The sequence below is a fragment of the Squalius cephalus genome (genome assembly GCF_949319135.1).
Source record: "Squalius cephalus genome assembly, chromosome: 2".
NCBI classification, from domain to species: Eukaryota; Metazoa; Chordata; class Actinopteri; order Cypriniformes; family Leuciscidae; genus Squalius; species Squalius cephalus.
The window spans coordinates 62,364,817-62,387,785 of record NC_137123.1 but is presented as its reverse complement, the minus strand read 5'-3'; the positions used below and the strand labels follow the sequence as shown (position 1 = coordinate 62,387,785).

General features: G+C 36.9%; 1 protein-coding gene across 1 annotated transcript in view; it reads right to left on the bottom strand.

Moving 5' to 3' along the window:
• Positions 1 to 20,931, bottom strand: part of LOC307149551 (uncharacterized protein) — a gene marked incomplete at its 3' end in the record, with an annotated part of 47,824 nt that extends 26,893 nt beyond the window's left edge. The window contains exons 1-3 of the mRNA XM_079855921.1: positions 20,888 to 20,931; positions 15,249 to 15,382; positions 14,911 to 15,156 (exon numbers count right to left, since the gene is read on the bottom strand). Coding sequence (XP_079712047.1) covers positions 14,911 to 15,154 — 244 coding nt within the window. The 5' untranslated portion in view covers positions 15,155 to 15,156; positions 15,249 to 15,382; positions 20,888 to 20,931. The remainder of the gene's footprint in view (positions 1 to 14,910; positions 15,157 to 15,248; positions 15,383 to 20,887) is intronic.
• Positions 20,932 to 22,969: the final 2,038 nt, after the last annotated feature.

Here is a 22,969-nt window from a genome sequence, read left to right as displayed (position 1 = left end):
CATTAAATATCAGTCGTTCATCATTAGCCGCGTTTCCATTACCCTTCAAATTGCGCAAATTGAAATTGCGAATTGAAAATACGGCCAATGGAAACACGTCAATTTTGCAAAAACTCCCATTTATCACAAAAAAGTTTAGTGCTCGCATGAGGTGGGTTTTCAGGCAATTCGAAAAAGAAATATTTTGCAAAACTGCAATGGAAACAGGCATTTACAGTCACCTGGCGTAGATGACACGGTGTGTTTGGACAGAAGACGAGACAGAGTTCTTTATTAAATTCATAAAAGACAGAAGATATTACGTATATCCCAGTATATTACTGGGATAAACATAAACCTATTAACATCCGTCGCCATGATTTTTGGGATGATTTATTGCGAGAGGAAAAAATTAAGTTTTAGTCGCATAACATCGGTTAATGGAAACGCCGTCATTTCGCAATCGTTTTTTGTCGACATTTAGAAAAATCTGAAAAGTTTTGTGCAAATATGTAATGGAAACGCGCCTACTGATTTGTCACTGACATCAACGTTACCGTGTTAGAATAGATGTGAGCAGAAAAGAAGGACATTTTCAGCAAATGATGACTTAGATCGACTACAGCATCGTATCGACTACTTTTATGGTTCTTTTTGGAGCTCGACAACCCCTGGGTAATGCTTGCTTGCTGCATCATAATAATGACATAAAAGCTTTTGACATAAAAGGCACTATTTTAACGATCTGAAACGCAAGTATCAAACGCAAGTAACTTTGTGGGCGGGTCTCTAAAATGTGTTGGTCTGAAGTCGCTTCATTACTCATAGGTGTGGTTTGGGCGTAATGTGAAATAAACCAATCAGAGCATCATCTCACATTCCCTTTAAGAGCAGGCGCGCTTGTTCCATGGCGGATTGCTATTATAACGGCGGATTTGCCAGGAGCGGTTCACAGCCGAGGAGACCGACGTTCTCGTCAGGGCCGTAAAACACAGAGAAGTGACATTGGGGATGGAGAAACCCACCCAAATTAGCTTCGGTTAAACAGGCGTATGATAATTTGGGTAAATGTGTAAGCTAGATTTATGCACAATGATTTCCCTCGTGTGTTAATATTTTTCCTTTTAATAATGTAGCCTATGATTTGCAAACATGAAAACTGCTGCTTCTGTGTAGATGAGATAAGCAAAGTGTGTGTGTTGTGCACACGCTACATTATGGCCAAGCATGCGCCCTTAAAATAGCATCTGAATAACATGCACAACGCGCCACTGACTTTAGACAAGATTTCTCCTGGTCAGTGGAGGAATTGTTTTCTGAAACTGCAAAATAGCACCAGGGAACGTTTGCGCCGGAACACGCCTCCTCTTTGCGCTGAACCGCCCCCGGGAGCGCAAGTTCATTCCCTAATTTACCGACGTGCGTCTGTGGAGGGAAAAGTCTGCTGTGCGTCGGGTGCAAAATAGGAATGATACATGCGTCATGTACAAAGTCAATTGCGCTGGGTGCAAGATAGGGCCCTAAGGAGTTTTGTCATAATTTGATTTTGCCATAATTTCGACTTATGTCATTGTATCTCATAATTGTGACTTTTATCTCATAATCATGTTTTGTGTCATAATTATTACTTTGTATCTTGTAATTAAGACTTTTGTCATAATTATGCTTATCTCATCATTTTGACTTTTTGTCATAATTATGTTTTGTGTCATAATTAAAACTTTGCAACTCACAATTTTGACTTTTTGTCAATTTTGGATTTGTGTCATAATTGTTTCTCTCATAATGTCGACTTATTACATAATTATGACTTTGTATCTAATAAATTCAACTTTTTGTCATTATTATGCTTTTTATCTCATAATTTTCACTCATTATTTGACTTTGCCATAATTATGTTTGCCATCACTTCTACTTATGTAATTGTATCTCATAAATTAAACTTTTTGACATAATTTTGAATGTCATAATTATTTTTATCTCATCATTTTGACTTTATATGTCATAATTATGACTTTTCTCATAATTTACAATTTTGTCATCATTTTGACTGTCATAATTGACTTTTTATCTCATAATATACACTTGTCATCATTTTGACTTTCATAATTGTTCTTTTTATCTAATAATTTCTACTTTTTGTCATAATTCTGTGTCATAATTATGTGTTGTCTCATAATTATGACTTTGTATCTCATAATTATGTTTTCTGTCATAATTATAACTTTGTATCTCATAATTTACACTTTTTGTCATAATTTTGAATTTGTGTCATAATTGTGTTGTCTCATAATTATGACTTTGCATCTCATAATTATGACTTTGTATCTCATAATTATGTTTTCTGTCATAATTATAACTTTGTATCTCATAATTTAGACTTTTTGTCATAATTTTGAATTTGTGTCATAATTTTGTTGTTTCATAATTATGACTTTGTATCTCATAATTTACACTTTTTGTCATAATTGTTTTTAGCATAATTTAGACTTTTATCACAATTTTAAATGTCATTATGCTTATCTCATAATTGTGACTTTTTATCTCATAATTATATTTTCTGTCATAATTATAACTTTGTATCTCATAATTTTGACTTTTTCTCATAATTTTGACTTTTTATGTCATAATTGTCTCATAATTATGACTTTGTATCTCATAAATTCAACTTTTTGTCATAATTATGACTTTTTCTGACTGTCATAATTAGGATTTACTAAAGCATGATTTGGAAGAACACAGAGTTGCAGGATTGGAACAACACACGCATGCATAAATGGCAGAATTGGTATTTTTGTCTGAACTGCATGTGTAAAGCGCATTAGCAGAGGTTTAGTGGAGGATCAGAGGAGATGCGAGGGTCACATGTCCTACAGGAGAGATGCTGGGCCTCAGTGTTTACACGTTCAGCATATGCCACGTCTCTGATGCCAGGGGTGAAAGGGCTCAAATGGAAAGCATGTGTTCCAGATTCTCGCTGCTCAACTCGACTGAGGGCTTGTGGGAAACATGAGGATTTCCAGATAATATTTGCTTGCCTTCTGCTCCTTAGTGGTTTGCAGACGCAACGAGGCATCCTCCGCTGAGACCTCACAGTTTTATAAAATCTGCTGCAATCTATAGCCATTATCGACTCCTAAACCTCAACGTTTCAAATCAAAATAAAGAAATTATTACTGGAAATCATTTCAAATCAGGCCTAACCGCATCAAATGAGCATGTTCTGTGAATCTTGGCTAGATTCTTGAGACATTCATGCAATTGTGGTCTGTCTCTTAATGGGCCAAAGATTTGTAACAACACAGCCGTCAAATCAAAGAGTAACATTATATGTACTTGCATCATACAAACGTGTGTATTTGAGCATACGAGTGACAGATTGACAAGAAGAGCGTTTCCTATCTGCCACAATATCTCTTTCTCAAGCTGAAATACTTGGAAAGCCGCTGTCAGCGGTGATATGACGAAACGCTCAGAGCGGGTCTGTGTATCTGTAATTACAGACTAGGGCATTTAAACGTCCACTTGAGCCGCTCAAAGCCACACATAACAAATATATCATTTCGGTGATTTTAATGACAAGAACAGGACTCTGAAATTTATATCTTTTCTAAATACTCCACAGTCTGGAAGATTTAGTCTTTAAGGATTTAAAAGCCACTGTACATGTGACACAATCCTATTGACCACACTTACCAAAACACTAAAATATACTATCGTTCAAAAGTTTTCGGATTTATTTTCGTCCTGCATTTATTTGATCGAAATTCAAATAAAACCAGTGAAATATTGTTTCTATGTGAATATATAGTAAAGTATAACTTATTCCTGTGATCCTTCAGAAATCATTCTAATATGATGATTTGCTGCTCAAGAAACATTTATGATTATTATCAGTGTTGAAAACAACTTTATATTTTTGTGGAAACCATGACACATATTTTTTAGGATTCTTTGATTAATAGAAAGTTCAAAAGAACAGTATTTATTTGGAATAGAAATATCTTGCAAATTATAATGGTCACTTCTGATCACTTTAATGCATCCTTGCCGAATAAAAGCAACAAAAAATGATTGACAGCTAGAAAGTTTGTCTAAAATATGAAATTAAAATAAGTCAAGGACTGTCAGAAATATTAGTTGTACATGCTACTGTTATAATAAAGTACCATAATTATCCTGGTAAGTCAACACTATTCACTATCCATCAAGGATTTGGATGGATTAATATCGAAATATCGAAACTTGCAGCTGATGATGTCACAGAGGCCGTGCGGGACCGTCTGATAATCAGGGGCCCGAATGAGGAACTGTGTAAAGTGAACTAATCTTCCCTATTCGTGTATCTGAAGTGGACTGTCGCAAGACTGAAATTCACAGCAAAAATACATTCATATTACAATAACAGAATAATGTAAATGTAGCCTTTTAGCTTAAAAAAAAGTGCACCGTGTCTAATCTACAAAAACATGCTCTATGTATTTGGGAAAACCTGTCAATAACTTGTTTGGGTCATATTTCACTCCAAAATAATAATAAAAAGTAAGAAATTACATTTTGCTTAAAGAAAAAGTCTATTAGCGATGTCCGCCCAACTTCACCCCACTTCACTCAAATATTATACAAAATTTTAAATCGTTAAAGATTTAGTAATCACATTGCGTTTGTGCTTGGAGTCCATTGTTATATTTGTGATAATAACGCAATGAAACATGACAAATTATGCCGACAACATTTTTGGCCAGGCTGTCATACAAAAAAAAATTATGACCAATATATTGGGTTTTAAAATATTAAAAATTGATTATGTTCCAGTCGGTGTACTTTTTTTTGTTTTTGTTATATGAATTTTCTTTTTTGCATTTTACAATAAAACCTGTAGCTGTAGATTAGCCTTTTTTGTCAAATAATTTTATCAGATAAATACCTTAATTAATATCAGATAAATACCAAGTTTATTTTTTTGTTCTTCCTTATATTTAAATATTTTATATATATATATATATATATATATATATATATATATATATATATATATATATATATATATACACACACACACACACTACTGGGTGTGTATATACTTCTGTACATACATAATTGGTATGCATATGATAATATATAATAATTAAAATTGTGTGAGAAAATCAGAAATTTTGAAATTGTAAAGAGTTCATATAGTAGAAAATGACATTGGTTTGTACTAAATTAGTTTTTGCTAATACAAATTAATTTTGGGGAAATTTGACCTGGACTTTTTTTGTGTCCCTGTTGAAAAGACAAGTTTAGCCCAGACATAAATTTCCATTCTGGTCTAGACCGGTTTATGCTGGTTACTGACCATCAAACCCGAGCAATACCGGAGCTAATCGACTAACGCGACGATGCTTAAGCAGGATCCAAGACTCAACACACACTGATCTGAGCGGGTGTATTATTACAGAGAGCCAAATCTCCACCAAACGCCCTCATTCTCTCTTAACGTCAGTGTCACCAGAGACAGTCCAGAGTGCTATAGCTCACAGACGCTTGAGCGAGACGCCCCTGCTGGAGACCCTAATTAAAGCCAAACTCCTCAAAGAGATATGACCGGTAACCCAAGGCTGAAATATGTATCTGAAGCATATTTAATAAATTATGCATCCCTTATTTACTAATGGGCTATCGACTGCCGAGCCGCTGAGCCTGATAGGATGTCAGCGAGTCGAGAGAGGGATGAAGGGCTGGAAGACAGGAGAAAAAGAGAGACAGCACTTAAAAGGGTCTCACTTCTCCCTCGAGGACGAGGGAAGAGAGACATTGTTTCACTCTTCTCTGCTCTCTATCTCTCGCTCTCAGTTGTTCTTTGGGTTTCAGCTTGTTTGAAATGGAAAATGAGATCCGATCATTTTGGCTCCGCTCTAAACAACTTTTCAAACGTGGCAAAGATTGGGTTTTTAAATTGAAGGTTGTGTTCCACAATTTCTAACATCCAATATTATAAATCTACAGTCAAACGTAAATTTATTCAGATTCCTTCAACATTTCTCACGTTATGACAGTTTATTTGCTATAGTTTAGAAAATGGTTATAAAATATGACAAGAACTCAGTTGATATTTGACTGGTTTTGTCCGTCCTTCTGTTAGACTGTCTCACACATGAATTATGTTGAATATCTGTCAGCTGTTAAATTTAACTACACAATTAGATAATACCAGTTTAGCTCAACCAGTCACCAAGCAATGCTTCATTGTGTTCAGTCTGTGTGTAAAAAGAGCATTAGCAATTAAAGAACACACACTTCAGCAAAACATGATCAGCTCAAAGTGTCCCAATCATTTCTGCTCCCAAATGTTTATACATTAGTCTACTGTATGAAGAATTATTGGGTATAATATGTCACAGTTTACTTTATTTTGCTCTCCTCACTTACATAAATGAACTATAGTGTCCTGCACACACTAGTAAAAATTATATCTGGTGTCGGAATAATGTTTGGTTTGACTGTATATGTTGCTCAGATGTGTCTCAAGAGACCTAAAGGAGCTCTTGGTTATGTAAGCTTTGTTTTAAATCTTTCTAGCCAAAAATTAGAGAATAAAAATATAAGTATGTGCATAGCAGCTCATGAATTCACTAAGAAATGCTTGAGATTATATTGAGACTTTTGATTGCCGACACAACATCTGAGAAGCATGTAATGTCCCTGTCTAAGACAAAACGAATGAGATATAAAAAACATCTGATTTGTGGTTTTCTTTCCTATTGTTTGCCACAAATGAGATGCAATTACTAAAATTGATTATTTACACACAAAAAAATAAATAAAACAGGGAGAGAAAATAATCTCTTTCTATACATTTATTTACATACACTACCGCTCAAAAGTCTCTTCTGCTCACCAAGGCTGCTATAATTTGATTAAAAAAAATACAATATAAACAGCAATATTGTGAAATATTATTACAATTCAAAATAACTGTTTTCTACGTGAATATATTGTTAAATGTAATTTATATCCTGTGATCAAAGCTGAATTTTCAGCATCATTACTCCAGTCTTCAGTGTCACATGATCCTTCAGAAATCACTCTAATATGATGCATTCTTGCTGAATAAAAGTATTAATTTTTTTTCTTTTTTTTTTTTAAAAAAAGAGGAAGAAAATCTTACTGACCCTGAACTTTTGAACACTAGTAATACATATATGAGTAAAAATCATTGAAGTATGTCAAATTGATAAGAATGTAAATGTGTACCTTGGAATGCAAAGTAAGTCGCTTTGGATAAAAGCATAAATGTAAATGCCTCTTACGGCAAGCTGGGAGCTGATGGTTTGAGGTCATCTCTGATGCTAAAACAATGATGATTCCCAACTGGGATTGTTGCTCAGCTGATCCCGGAACAGTGGATTATAAGACACTGATGCCGGTGTGTCAGCGCAGTGTATCATGTGACACTGCAACACCCTCTGCAGGTTCTTATGGGTAACTTCATACGGCTGAAAATATACTGACAGATAAACCTTCTTGTGTTTCCAAAGGATATCAAGCAATATCAAATTGTCAAGGATATGAGGACTAAAAAACTCTGAAATGACATCAACTCTAGATCTTTACAGTAGACGCAAATAAAAAATAAATAAATAGCTTTTCTAAACAGAATCACGTGTAATTCAGACTGAGATACAGCGGCTGTCAGACTCGGGGCCGACAGCGAGACGGCGTTATCTGGCGCGGGAAATCAATGGTACCCTGAGCTGGAGCCTGGACCGGGTCGCAGGAACGGGGTAGCATTACACTCATGGACCGAACGGACTCCTTCAATGGGACAGTGGCTCTGTGAGGCCATACATATTATGTATGAAAGAAAAATTAGGGCTTTGACTTAGAGTGTATACTAATCTTACATTTATGCATTCAGCAGACGCTTTTATCCAGAGCGACTTACAATAGATCAACAAAAGCAATTTATTAAAGAGCCAACAATATTCCTAATATACAATGTCAGGTTTATTAGACAACTAGATTAGACAGAAAGCTAGAGAAGAGGAGAAACGCAGAGAGAAATATATATATATTCTTAAACAATTACACAGACTGGAACATTCCAAGATGCAACATCAACAAGAGCGGCAATAAAAATGATGCATTTACTTTTAAATTGATGCTCTTGGAAGATGTCGAGTAAAATATGGCTCATGTTGAGGATGGATGCTTAACATAAAATGCTTCGTAAAAAATAACTAACCATGAATAAAATGTAATGCTTACATTTTAAAGAGTTAAAATCTCCACTATGACAGCAGGTTGCTCATAACTTTTTCGAAGTTTTAAATAAAACAAAGATTACTGAAGTACATTTTATATGAAAATATGGTAACACTTTATTTTACAGTGTCCTTGTTACATGTTACATGTACTTACCATAGTAATAACAGTAAATTATGCATAATTACATGCAACTAACCCTCAACCAAATCCTAATCCTAACCTATAGTAAGTGCATGTAGTTGCTTAATATTACTCAGTACTTAAATATATAATTACACGGTAACAATGACACCTTAAAATAAAGTGTAACCGAAAATACTATTTTAGTCTTTAAAATTTCATGTTCAATTCAATGCATTACTCAATGCGCAATGATTCTTTATAATTATTGTTTTGGTTGAACTATCTCATGAATCCCATTGGTTAATTTCAATCAAACTACTCTACATAATTACAGCATAAATCTCATCAATAAATCACAATCTCCTAATTTCAGTCAGTCTGTTTCTCCTCATGTGGAGGATGGATGCTTTGACAAAGACGTTTTTGCACTCATTAATACAAAATACTTAAATACAAATAACTAACCATGAATAAAATGTAATGTAAACTAGGTTTTAAAGAAAATACAAAAGGAGTTGTATAACTTTTCGAAGTTTTAAATAAAAGATTACTGAAGTACATTTTACAAGAAATACTATTTTAGTCTTTCTATTTCAAAATAGAACATCAAAATCGTTTAATTTAATGAGTTACGCAATGTGCAATGATTCTTTGTAATTATTTAATTTCATTTTTGGTTGAATCCCATCGCTTAATTGTAATCTATCTGCATAATTCCAGCATAAATCTCATTAATAAGTCACTATCCCCTAATTTCAGCCTCTTTCAGTAAGTTTTCATCAGTACTGCATTTCTTGACCATGCATTTGGTGAAGCATCTAGAAGGAGGCTGTTGATCATATAATGCCTGCAAGATGCCGCAATCTAATCCAGTGTCTTCAACAACGCTCTCCTCACTCGGTGCGTGAGATTTTAATAATATGTAATGACACCCTTGAAAAATCAATCTGCAATCTGCCATTGGCGCGAGAACGCTTGCATATTCACTTCAGCTGACATCATTAAAAAGCCATCCATCCACATCAGATGCACTGACTTTGTTTAATTAGTTTCTACAAAGATATCGAGCAAACCTCTGACCAGAATAATGCTGATTCTGTGCGATTATTGTTAAAAAAAACTGAACTGCATAGAAAAGTTTTTCCATGCATGGAGCGGAGCCTCCTGGGAAAGAGGAAAGGTTATCGAGAGAGAATGTGTGCGCTGTAATGGTTCTTTTTGGAAAAATGGCACGAAAACGCTACACTAATGGAACAATCAGTCCTGCATCACCTGCAATTCCGTCTTTATCCAACTTCCTAATTCTGTTAACGGCTAATGCATGATTCAGAAAGGTGTTTACTGATGTACAGACTGTACATTCCCTGCAATGGCTGAGGATATGAATTGTGGAAGATGTCAATGATGGCCATATCCTTCGCTGGGCTGCATCTCATGTGTCTCATTGAGCCTCACCCCCCCGCCACAGCCACAGTGCATCCTGGGAACCATTAAGGAAACCCGAGAACACCGCAAGCACACAAGAAACACACAAACACAATCAAGAGGAGAGGATGGCTGACCAACACCCACGGGCCACACTCTGAAGAGGCGATGGTGCAGATTTATCGACCGCTCCAATTTCAGACAAAAAGCATCACTTTCTGCTCATAAAGTTGTGAAGAGCTGGGAAACTTTCATGTATGAATTCTGGCATCAATTCTAGTATAAACAGGGGACCAAAAGCATTATTCTTTAAGGTAAACCCTTGACTAGGGCTGTGCAATTAATCGATATCGATTTTGGCTCCCAACGATTATGAAAACAATTGAATATAATTATTGCTATAAAGAAAACGATTATTGTGCCGTGTTGAGTGTTGTAAAATGCAGTCTGCTGTTGCTAAATTCTGTTTGAAATTAAACAGCGTTATTAAAAGCTCATTAAGCCGCAAAAGAGACACAGTTCCCCCGCCGGGTTTTTGCGTGCACACTCCGAGGCGGAGCCGAATGTGAATAAGCAAATGGGCTTCGGATACACACCTAAACACATAGACAGAAAACTGTCAAAATGCCTTTTTGGAGAGTATTCACGTAAACACAGTGCGTTATGCTTTAAGTAAACGTACACTGCTGAGAAAGAAAACTTGTGTAACAGTATATTGGATCTGTGCGGGTCTTAAAGTGACAGTAGCCTAATAAACAATCTGCAGTCTTTCATTAATACTTAAACAACAAATGATCATCAAAAATCACTTACTGCTCTTGACTGAATAACTTAAGTAGCTTTAATAAGGATGAATCTATATTTAATGTTTACATGAAGACTATGCTCTGTGTTTTTACGTTTTTGTTGTAGGCTATAACTTATGTGAATACCACCAATCTTCCTGAAAAACCTAAAACACTGCTCTAGCAACCATGCAGAACACCCTAGCAACACCATAGCAACCACCCAGAACCCCCTTGCAATGCCCTAGCAACCAGCCCTAGCAACCGTACAAACACATTAATAAGCCATATCTCAGCACCAGAACATCGTCCAGACATGGGGATGGGGTCTTTTGCTTTAGTACTTGTACTTTCATTCTGTTGTATTGCTGACTGTTTACTTGTCATTGTTTGAGGACCTTTTTCTTACATTAGTATTAGTTTTTGCTGAAGTATGTATAATGAAATTGTGTGACCAATAATCGTGTTAAATAATCGAGATTTCAGTATTTACCGTGATTATTCATTTTTTGCCATTATCGAGCAGCTCTACCAATGATCTTACAATGTCCAACATTTAACATAGAGGACCAAATGAGTGGTCAGGCCATGCAATAAATATGGTTAATTTAAGAAAAAGGTTTTTTGATTTATATTGCATATAGTGAAGGTTTACACTAAGAAGTTATTCAGTAGACACTTTTATTCAAATCGAACTCTGTAGAGGCGCTGGTCCAGATTTATCGAGCTCTCAAGTTTCAGACAAAAAGCATCATACCGTTTTCAAGAGCTAGGAAACTTTCAAGAATAAATTCAAGCATTAATTAAAGCATAAACTATTTAATTTAAGATAAATCCATGGCCTTGAGTTGAGCTACAGAAACATATACAACCATTAACATTTGAAGTCATAATTGCTGTATATTTTAGGCTCTTCACGTGCCAGTTTTACTTGCCCATCTTGGCCAGGCGCCTTGGCATAGCAGACCAAATTAGTGGTCAGCGGTTTGTGGATCTGTTTACTTGTCTTATGTAATTGTTCTGAGGACCTTTTTCTTACATTAGTTAACCTAGTATTAGTTTTTTGCAGAAGTATGTATAAATGGGAAATTTCATTTATTTAAAATTACTCATATCGTGAAATAAGACTTTGATCATATAATCGTGTTAAATAATCATTATTTCAGCATGATTTTTGCCATAATCGAGCAGCTCTACCCATGATCTTACTAGTTGAGCTACAGAAATTTGTCCAACTTTTAACATAGCGAACCAAATGAGTGATCAGGCCAGGCGATAAATACAGCTCATATAAGAAAAAGCTTATAAAGTGTTTTTTGATTTATATTACATTTAGTGTAGGTTTACAGTAAGAAGTTATTCAGATTTACTTACTTAGTTATTCCAGATTTATCGCGCACTCAAGTTTCAGTCAAAAAGCATCACACCGTTTCCGAGAGCTAGGAAACTTTCAAGCTTAAATTCCAGCATTAATTAAAGTATAAACCATTTCATTTAAGGTAAATCCATGACCTTGACATCACTAGAGTTGAGCTACAGAAACATACACAACCATTAACATTTGAAGCAGTATATTTTAGGCGCTTCACATGCCAGTTTTGCTTGCCCACCTTGGCCAGGCGCCTTGGCATAGCAGACCAAATTAGTGGTCAGGCCATGCCGGTTAGGTGGTCAGCGGTTTGGGGATCCTGTGGTCAGCGTGCAACGGGAGCCGGAGCGACTACAGATCGCTGACCACAGCTTGTCATTGATCCCACACTCAATCGGATTATTGCGGGCCCGAAACAGCCGTGCCTGCAGAATCCGCCGGGCCTGCCAGAAGAAGGAGGGGGGGTGTCAGTCTCCGACGAATGGATGGTGGGAGGAGGGTGGAGATGGATGTGAAAACGAGCGAGCGGAGTGACAGCCCAGGGACCGATTGATCTTCTCATCATTTCCCATCCCTCTCTCCTCCTCTCCGGGCTCCTCTCGCTCCCTCCACCCCAACCTCGCCTGGAGACGGATTCTGTTGAGCTCCACTGTATTGGATTTATGAGTTAATGGAGATGTCAAGACATAACAGATCGTGAAATAAGGAAGAGAATAGGAGGTGGTGGAGAGTTCTGTTTACACTCCCTCGCTCTTTAACTTGACGGGCGTTTGCAAGGAGTCAGTCTTAGTTATAGAGAATTACAGAGAACTTTAGGAGTGTGTTTGAATCAGAAATGACCATGTCTATCCCTCTTTATGAAGGGTTTGGCCTTCATAACACAAGCTTTGATGCTTCTACTGGGTGTAGGAATTGTAAAATAACAGTAGTCAAAAGACCTTTCCATGCCAAAGATGCCATTGTTGACAAAGAAACTTTAGGAACTTCATCATTAACTTTCCAAGCCACGGGAGCCACTGCTATTGTTACATAAAAAAATGCGCTCAAAAGGTTCTTATGCATCGCAAAAGATCTTCACAGTTGGGACTTTATAAAACGTGTCGGTATACTTTCTTGTATTCGATTTATGGACACTTTGCACTAGCAGTGATGTACCAAATTTCAGATTGATGGATAGATTGATACAGACATATACGCTGCATAATATAGAGGTGAATATTGTCTAGTACCATGAAATACCCTCAAAATACAAAATATGAAAGAATAAATATTACTGAAACAAAATATAGTACACAATACAGCTGTGACCCAAATGACATACTAAACACCGTGCACTTATACTACACACTTAACTATCTAGAGTATGAGGTTTACACTAGGCTATTTGTCATCCAGCCCAGTTTGATAGCCCTTCCCTTTAGCTATGTAATTAAAGCTGTGACTTGAGTTGAGAGTATGAAGAGTCCAATATTCCACGCTTTATATTTTTGGTTAATTAAGTGCAAAATCCGGGTATTTGAAGTGCAACTTTTCTTCTTGGAATTTTCAGTGTGAACACACTACTCGCACCATTTATACTACAAAATGGCATAGAACAATGCATAAGTATGCCTAATGCCAACTACTGTAGCTGAAACATTCTATGGGCCCTATCTTACACCCGGGCGCAATGCAGCGCCAAGCGCGACAAGTGTTTTTTGCTAGTTTCAGCCCGACGCAGTTATCATTTTCACGTCCTGCTCCACGTTGTTTAAATAGCAAATGCATTTGCGCCCATTTGTGCGCCCATGGGCTGCTGGTCTGAAAACGAGGTGTGTTCTGGCGCATTGTTGGATCATTGCTATTTTGAGGAACAGAAATAGACTGAGCCATTGATCAACTGAAACCTGCTCTAAAGTCAATGGCGCAATATTTTTTTTTTGTTATTTAATGAGCACGTTAGTAATGTGCGCCTATAGGCGGGTCCACAACGCACGTACACTCTTATTACACACACAGGGACGCACAGCAGCACACAAACATGCCAAATATTTCAAATAAAGGATTACAGTGTAAAATATTATTATTGTGTACATAAAGATATGGTGGAGTCCGGCTTGTCCCGTAGATGGTCTGCTTGTGCACTTTTACCTCGTGCACGAGCAGATCCGTTTGCGCTCTGGAGACGCTTCGGTCTTTCCACTATCAAATTCCGTCATGTAAATAGCGAATCTGCCGTGTCGCGAGCACAACTGGCATTTAAAGGGAATGGGAGATGAGACTCTGATTGGTTTAACACAAGTAAATCCCAAAATACACCCATTACTCATTATTTGAATATGGACAACCCTTTTAGACCATGCACCGGGAGCACCGACCATTTTTCCCGTCGTTAAACTAGCAAAAGTGGATTCGGACATTGTTTAAATGTCCTAAGTGAACTTGCGACCTGCGCTTTAGACCATGCACTTAGATCGTTAAAATAGGGCCCTAAGACTGAACTGAACATACTTACAGACTCTTTCCAAAGACTGAAGCAGATTTTAAACACCGAATTTGAACACAGACTAAACACAACTGTCTCTGACTCGGCGAGTTTGGGCATGGTCAGTCGTGAGTATCAGATTACATTCATAATCGGCCTTACAGTCATTTAGTGTGTCCCCGGCTTGATGGGACGCACTTACAATTATTTTTTTCTTTAAATGTTATGCTTTATGCTCTGTTGTGACCACCCTGAGGAATACCAAAAGCTAAACTTCAACCACTAGGCCATAACTACCCAGTTCAAAGCTCTTTGAAAGCCAAGATTTAGCTAGACAAGACCACTCAAGTCCACATAGTTCTTGGGCTTAAGAAGACTGATCTTGACTTTGACATACAGCAACATTTAAACAGCACCAAACTCCCTGGATATAAACCCTTCAGTGGTCCATGTTGAGTTAGAAGGGACATGTGTGATGCAGAAAACTGAGCTATGATAGAAAACTTACTGACCTCCAGTAAGACTATCAAGACGATGATGAAGTGTGTGTTCCTCTCTGTGCGTCTGATTGTCTTGCAGGTTTTCTGGGAAGGTTTTGCGTTGTATCGATTCCCTATTGGCTTGGCACTGGTCACTTCCGCCCATCTTGTCATTGGCAGAAGGAGGCGGCTCTGCTTTCTTCTCCACATTGATTGGCTCACAGAAAGTGCTTGTGGTTGTGGTCGAGCTGCCCACAGTACTACACAATTCATCCATTCCTTAGACAATAACAGCAATGAAATGGCTAGCTTATAGTGGTAATGGGGTTAAAAAGATGCATTGAACAGATGTATGCTAATGCTCAACAAACCTGACTATGCATGTTTTGGGCTGTGGCGCAGTGGGTCATGCAGGTGCTCTTGGGAACATGAGTTCGAATCTGGCTTTCATGATGTTCTAATCCCATTTCTTCTATTTCCACCACTTTCCTGCCTTAACAATTGACTGTGAAATTACAGGCAAACAGGCCTTAAAAATCAAATACATAACCTCTATCAATCTATGATACACATTCAATTCTGATCGTGATCAAGCCTAAGGCCAAATTCAAGATAAGCAGTATCAACACTGAAAAGGTTTTATATTTTCAAACAAAGGGCCAAAACGTGCCCCACTAGACCCAGTTTAATGTCATTTATTGTTATTAATGAGGGGGAATCAGGGGGTCATGAGGTTACTTTCAATTTGCAACTTGTTCCACTCAACCATCTATTATCTCAATCAGTCATTGCACTAGATTATTAAACCAACAACAATTTGGACAGACTCTTAAAAGTAATAAAATCAGTAATCAGTAAAGGAACAGTTCACCCAAAAGTGAAAAAGAACATGTCATTTACTCATGTCATTCAAAACCTGTATGCATTTTTGTGTGAACCACAAAATAAAATATTAGGATGAATAAATGATAGCTATCCCTTTAAATGTGAAGTATGTCATTTCGGCATGTCTAACAATACTAAACTTAATGGCTAAATAATGGCTATTTTTAGGCTCATGGAAGAAATTAATATGTTTATTGAGCAAGGATGCATTCAATTGGTAAAAAAAAAAACCAGTAAACACATTTATAATGTTACAAAAGATTATATTTCTAATAAATGCTGATTTTCTGTTCATCAAAGAATTGAAGCAGCACAAAAATAAACAGTTGATGATAATCATAAATGTTTCTTGAGCAGCAAATCAGCAGATTAGATTGATTTCTAAAGGATAAAAACTTTATTCACACTTGAATGGTCAAGAAACAAGATCAGAGATGGGAGATTTTGCTTGTTGAATCCATAAAGGTATAAGATAACATTTTATGGCATATTTTTATGGCCGAGTAAACATGATCATGATCTTGAGCACCAGCCTCACCTTGAATCTGTGCTTGAGGTTTACGATCTCTTAATGCATGTTCACTTAAATCCACCATTGACCTCTACGGCCTCTGTCCAACATTTATACGTCTCAAAAATTCCCCTCTCATCTCCCGGTCAATGGTGTTTTTTTGGTAGGAAAATTAAAAATGCAAATCTAATCTGGCCGGCCTGTAATGTGATCAGTATGACGGCCGATCAATGTGTACCGTCATGCAAACGGGAGGCAGTGATGTATGTGAGAGAGGAGGAGTGAGGGGGGCTGACCGCTCTCGCTTTATCACTACACTCTCTCTGTGTGTGTGTGTGTGTGTGTGTGTGTGCGTGTGTGTGTGTGTGTGTGTGTGTGTGTGTGTGTGTGTGTGTGTGTGTGTGTGTGTGTGTGTGTGTTTATGGGTAGGTTTAGGCGTAGGGTTAGTGTAAGGAGAGAGAATATACAGTTTGGACAGTATAAAAACCATTACGTCTATGGAGAGTTCCCACAAAGATAGTGAACCAGACATGAGTGTGTGTGTGTGTGTGTGTGTGTGTGTGTGTGTGTGTGTGTGTGTGTGTGTGTGTGAGAGAGAGTGTGAGTGTGTGTGTGTGTGTGTGTGTGTGTGTGTGTGTGTGTGTGTGTGTGTGTGTGTATGTGTGAGTGTTTATGCATGTCTAATCTGTGTGTGTGTGTGTGTGTGTGTGTGTGTGTGTGTGTGTGTGTGTGTGTGTGTGTGTGTGTGTGATATCTCTACCCTTTCTTATCTACCAGCAAACCAGAGATTTTCTTTCTCTTGTTAGTCTGATGACTTCATTCATTTCTTTTTAAAGAGGTTAATGACAACACACAAGTCCCTTCTGCTCACCAAGACTGCATGTATTTCATTAAAAATACAGTAAAAACAGTGATATTGTGAAATATTATTACAATTGAATATATAGTAAATATATAGTGAATATATAGTAAAGTGTAATTTATATCCTGTGATCAAAGCTGAATTTTCAGCATCATTACTCCAGTCTTCAGTGTCACATGATCCTTCAGAAATCACTCTAATATGATGATTTGATGCTCAAGAAACATTTATGATTATTGTCAATGTTGAAAACAGTTCCATATGATTCATATTTTTTGTGGTGATACATTTGTGATACTTCAGATATTTCAGGATTCTATTGATGAACAGAAAGTAAAAAAAAACATTATTTGAAATAGAATCTTTTGTAACATTATAAACGATCACTTTTGCTCAATTTAATGCATTTTGCTGAATAAAAGTATTCATTTTGACTCAACGTTTTACCAAAAAGTGAAATCCCCTAAACCTGGTAAAATCACTCTAATGCAAAGCAGAAACAGAATACGATTAAAAAAACAAAACAATATTCAATACATAAATAGTCAAGCAGTGATAATGTATATATATGGACTTTGGACACATTAATATAACTTTCACATGCGTGCGCATAACAGCTATTCCCACAACAGCTTTAAATGTGGTTCATCCAGTTCAATTTCACTGTTCAAGAAATAAAATGTTGCTTTCATATTTCATAGAAAACATGAAAGCCACTTAAACTTTGTGATTAACACCTCAATATTGCATGACTCACTGAACTAGTAATGAAGCTTAAAGTAATCACGTTTCATATTAGACCGTCAGCAGTTTTCGGCGCCATCGGCATCTGCGAAAGATCACAAATGTGATTTAGCACTAGTTTAACAGTCACGTTTTGGACACTCCGTCGCACATACATTTACACACACGAGACGACACTTAGAGCGGCGAGGTTAGAGGGGTTTGTGTTGACCGCCTGTCTGACCGCAGTGGTGGGTGGGAGATTTATTTCAGATAAACCAGCGAGCTCTGAAAGCCACACAGGCCACAGAAACGGCAGCCCGGTACATCTTCATTAACAAGAAACATTTCTATTGATTTCATTTTTTCCAGCGTTTCAAGTTACACATAAGAAATATGTATGGTGGGGTTAAATGAGTTATCCTGACCCGATTTGTATCGAGCACACTCTTTATGATATTATCTATGGGATCGGTTAGTCAGTGGGTGTCAAAACTATTTGGCTGTAATGGGATAATGCACAGCTGCAGTCCTGATGGGCCGCAGAAGCTGGAGAGACGGCAATTCAATTGTATCCTGCGGGACAATGGGCAAACTGAAAGGAGGTGTAGGGATAAAAGCGGAGAGTCTGGGAAAATGGGGAAAATCTGAAGAACTTTAGTAGTTTTAGGATAGCCGGCTCTCTATTTTTATGTTTTGTGAGATTCTTTTTATCATGACATTTCATAACATTTTTTCATAATTCTCATTACATCTGTGTGTGTGTGTGTGTGTGTGTGTGTGTGTGTGTGTGTGTGTGTGTGTGTGTGTGTGTGTGTGTCAATCACATTATTCATAATGTTAACACTTTTTTTGTGTCAGGAAGAATTTAGGGGGGAAATGTTAATTAAAGGGTTAGTTCACCCAAAAATGAAAACTCTGTCAGTAATTACTCTCCCTCATGTTGTTCCAACCCCGTCAGACTTTCTTCATCTTCGAAACACAAATTAAGATATTTGTGATGAAATCTGAGAGCTGTCTCACTCCTTCATAGGCTTCTCTGTAATCGAGATCTGCCATCCCAGAAAAGTTAGTAAAGACATCGTTAAAATAGTCCAAGTGACTACAGTGGCTCAACCTTAAGTTTATCAAGCGACGAGAATACTTTTTGTGCGCAAAAAACAAAAACAAAAATAATGAATTTATTCAACTATTGATTTTCTTCTGTCAGAACGGAGGCTCACTATTGGCCGACGCTGGTCATGTGTGTGATGCTGGCCAATAGTGAGCCTCCGTTCTGATGTACAACCCAGAAGCGCTGCGGTGTTACACTACATCAACTCACTCAGAGAAACACAGAAGAAAATCAATAATTGAATAAAGTAATATATTGTTTTTTGCACACAAAAAGTATTCTCGTCGCTTGATAAACTTAAGGTTGAGCCACTGTAGTCACTTGGACTATTTTAACGATGTCTTTACTAACTTTTCTGGGATGGCAGATCTCGATTACAGAGAAGCCTATGGAGGAGTGAGACAGCTCTCAGATTTCATCACAAATATCTTCATTTGTGTTCTGAAGATGAACGAAAGTCTGACGGGGTTGAACAACATGAGGAAGAGTAATTACTGACAGAGTTTACATCTTTGGGTGAACTAACCTTTTAAATGTCATGTAAAAATATACACTAGCATTAAAAAAAATGTGGGGCTTCATTTATAACCATTGCGTTCGCACAAAACAGGCCCTAAAGGAGGCGTACGCCACTTCCGACACATACGTTGTGCATCTGCACGCAAACTCTGACTCATGCGTACAAACACTTTGGAGACGGAGCAGTTTGGCGACACCGATGGTGAGCTGAGGGACTGATGGCAGATGAAGGAAAACCACTTTAAATCCTCAATATGAGTCTTAATCATAAATACAGTGCATGCTCACAATAACAGTTTAAATAGATAAAAGACTGATTTCAACTCTTGTTTTACATCTGATACACACATTTAGATTAAATATGCCATTTTCATTAACGGAGTTAAGCACTTAAAATACATGAAATCATTGCCAAGAAGTTACAAAAAATTTTATGTTCTAATAAATAGAAATATTTGTAGTGGATGCAATGCTTTTGAACACTTTTCCTGAGGCATGCTGTGTTTTAATGTTAAGGATTGCTTAGCGCATGATAACAGCAGAACTCATGGTCTGAGAAAATATTTGTGTGCAAATAATGATCAATAATGCACAATATCTGTTTCCATTAAAAATATAAAAAGCAATTAAAACAACTATTTGGCCAGTGGAAAAGATTGAGAAAGGCCTTCTCTGAAATGTATTTTATACTATTTGATTTATTTATTCAAAAACAAGGAAAGGATCGGCTACTAAATGATTTTCAGCAATGTAACGTGACGCACATCCGTATCTCATATTTTCCTAATGTCTTGTTACCGTTAAACATGGCATCACGTGGATGAATATGCATATGCAAATGATATGCAGATGAGGATATGCATAGTAAAACTAGGCTTATTTCGGGGTGGAGACGCATGTGCGCACAATCTTCCGCTGACTGGGATTTATAAAGGGAATTTTGCACAGTTTTTGGCGGACACACGGTTTTATAAGTCTGAATATTTTTTGGCATACGCCATTTTTGGCTTTCGGGCACACGTGCACTTTTAGTAAGGATCCTACGCACAGTTTTATAAATGAGACCCCAGGTGTAATGTCAAAAAAAGTCCACTAAAGTCCCAGTAAACTCTACTCAGGTTTGGTCTGACTGGTTTTCCTCGCTCGTCCTTCCGCAGGCCTTCAGAGGGCATATTGATCAGCCTTTATATCCAATAGCTACTCTGCGATTACCGCAGTAAGAGTGTGCTGTAATTCATGTCATTATTTCTAGAGTGCCGCTGCTTTTCATTTATCAGCGGAATGTTTGTGGGAAGATGTTTGCAATCTTTCAGAGGTCTGCAAATGGAAAATTAATCTCGCTCTTGTAATTTAAACGACAGGGACAGACGCTGAAGGTCTCTTTGCATTACCATACCTCTTCTTCTCCGTCGTTCTGCTCATCTAGGTCACGCTACACCCCACCTGAAACGAAAAACAACACGAGACTTCAGCGTTCCTTTACTGTCGCCAAACATGACGTTAATTTTTACAAAGTTTTAGAGAAAGATACTCTAAAACCTCTATGAAAGCTTGGAGCAATTTGTTGTTTTCCTCGAACAAATTAGTCTTTGTGATTTATGTTTGTTTAAATATCCAATGCTGTATGAATGATGATATATATGCACTAAAATAGACGGCACTTTTTCAATTACACAACTGTTCAAAAGTTTGGGGTCTGTAAGATCAAAGCTGAATTTTTAGCATCATTACTCCAGTCTTCAGTGTCACATGATCCTTCAGAAATTGAAAAAACATTTCTGATTATTATCAATGTTGAAAACAGTTTTTCATTTCAGAATTTTTTTGCTGAATAGAAAGTTCAAAAGAACAGCATATATTTCAATATACAAATATCTTGTACACTACACTTGTACACCAATTTTTCAACTACATTGTAAAGCCGGGCAACACTGTATGATTTTTTTCTCTGTCCTTTATGATTGTTGCTTATCAGATTGTTTGATATGAGTCCGGTGAGATCTTGCACAACAGTTTTTTGTCAGATTGCATATACATATTAGCTAAGACTTTGATCATGATTGACAGGCTATTTCACATTAGTCTTATCAATTGGATACGATCCTCTTTGACACACAAAACTGAAATAATGCTAGAAAGAGTAAAGAGTAAATGGTAACTTTCATATTGCAATCATAACTTAAAGGAAAGCTAATCAACATGATATTTATGTTGCATATCATATAGACCAGTGTTATTTTAATATAACTGATAAACTATAACAGTATTTATTTATATTTGGATTTTATCTGGTTTCATGTTTTTAAGTAATTTTAAGGGTGCACGATATATCGGCCACTTTATTGGTATCGACCTATTTATGTTCATTTTTAATGTTATCGTTATCGGTCTGAAAGGAAAATTTGCCTGATATATTTAAGCTGATAAATAATGGATTATTTCCTTTAGCTGAGACACTTCAGATGTGCACTGTTCAACATAATGGTTTTGAATTGCTAGAAATATGATTGAAATCACTTTTGAAAAAGGAAAATACCGTTCAGTGCAACAAGTGCAGCGCAAGTCTGTCATATAGGCTTCATAAAATTATAATGAGAACATTATTATTGTGTTCTTGGGACATAGATTTCATGGTGAGAGTTTTATTTTTGTAATCAGGTTCTCAAAAATTATATAAAAAATTTAGATTTAGATTTATTGGCCAATATATAGGTTATTGGCATTCAAATATACCAAATTATCAGTATCAGCCAAAAATTTTAATATTGGTACATCCCTAGTAATTTTGTTGTGTTTTTGTCCTTTTTTTTTAATGTCTAAATAGTTTTTTATTATATTTTAGTTTATTTTTTTGTACTTCATAGTACACATTATCGTCAAATCACACTGTGCTTCTATGGTTGTGTATTATACGGACTTATACGGAGTCACACTCACAAGCATTTAATCAGCTATCGATCCGTCCACTATGCATCTTTATACTGATTACCAAAAATTGTCTCAGTTGGCAAAATCATAGCTAAAACTCCAGCAAAAAACTGCTTTAAAAATGCTGAGACATTTGAGAAACTCCACGGCACAAGATCAAGTGCAGACCCCAAAAGCAGTAGATGAAGTTGTCCAGCAGTCCTGTGAAAGATGAGATGACGGATTCTAACTCTGATGGATGGATACAGCAGTCATTGTACGCATCCATCTCTTCTGGCAGCGTGTCAAAGCCCACACACCGCTCTCTGTCCGTCCAAAACAATAAACCTTCACATCCAGCTTCATTGGGCCCGAGCTAAAATCAAAGCGGCCCTGACATGTCTTCTAAATCCAATCATAGGTCAATAGCTGGAATGATTGATTGGCTTCAAATCCAATTGCATCTTCCCAGGCCTGTGCTTTGGGCCCTATTAGAGATTGGCATTGGCAGGGCCCGTCTTGGGAGACCCGGCATCGTGGGAAGTGTCTGTCTGCCAGCTCTCTTTAATTG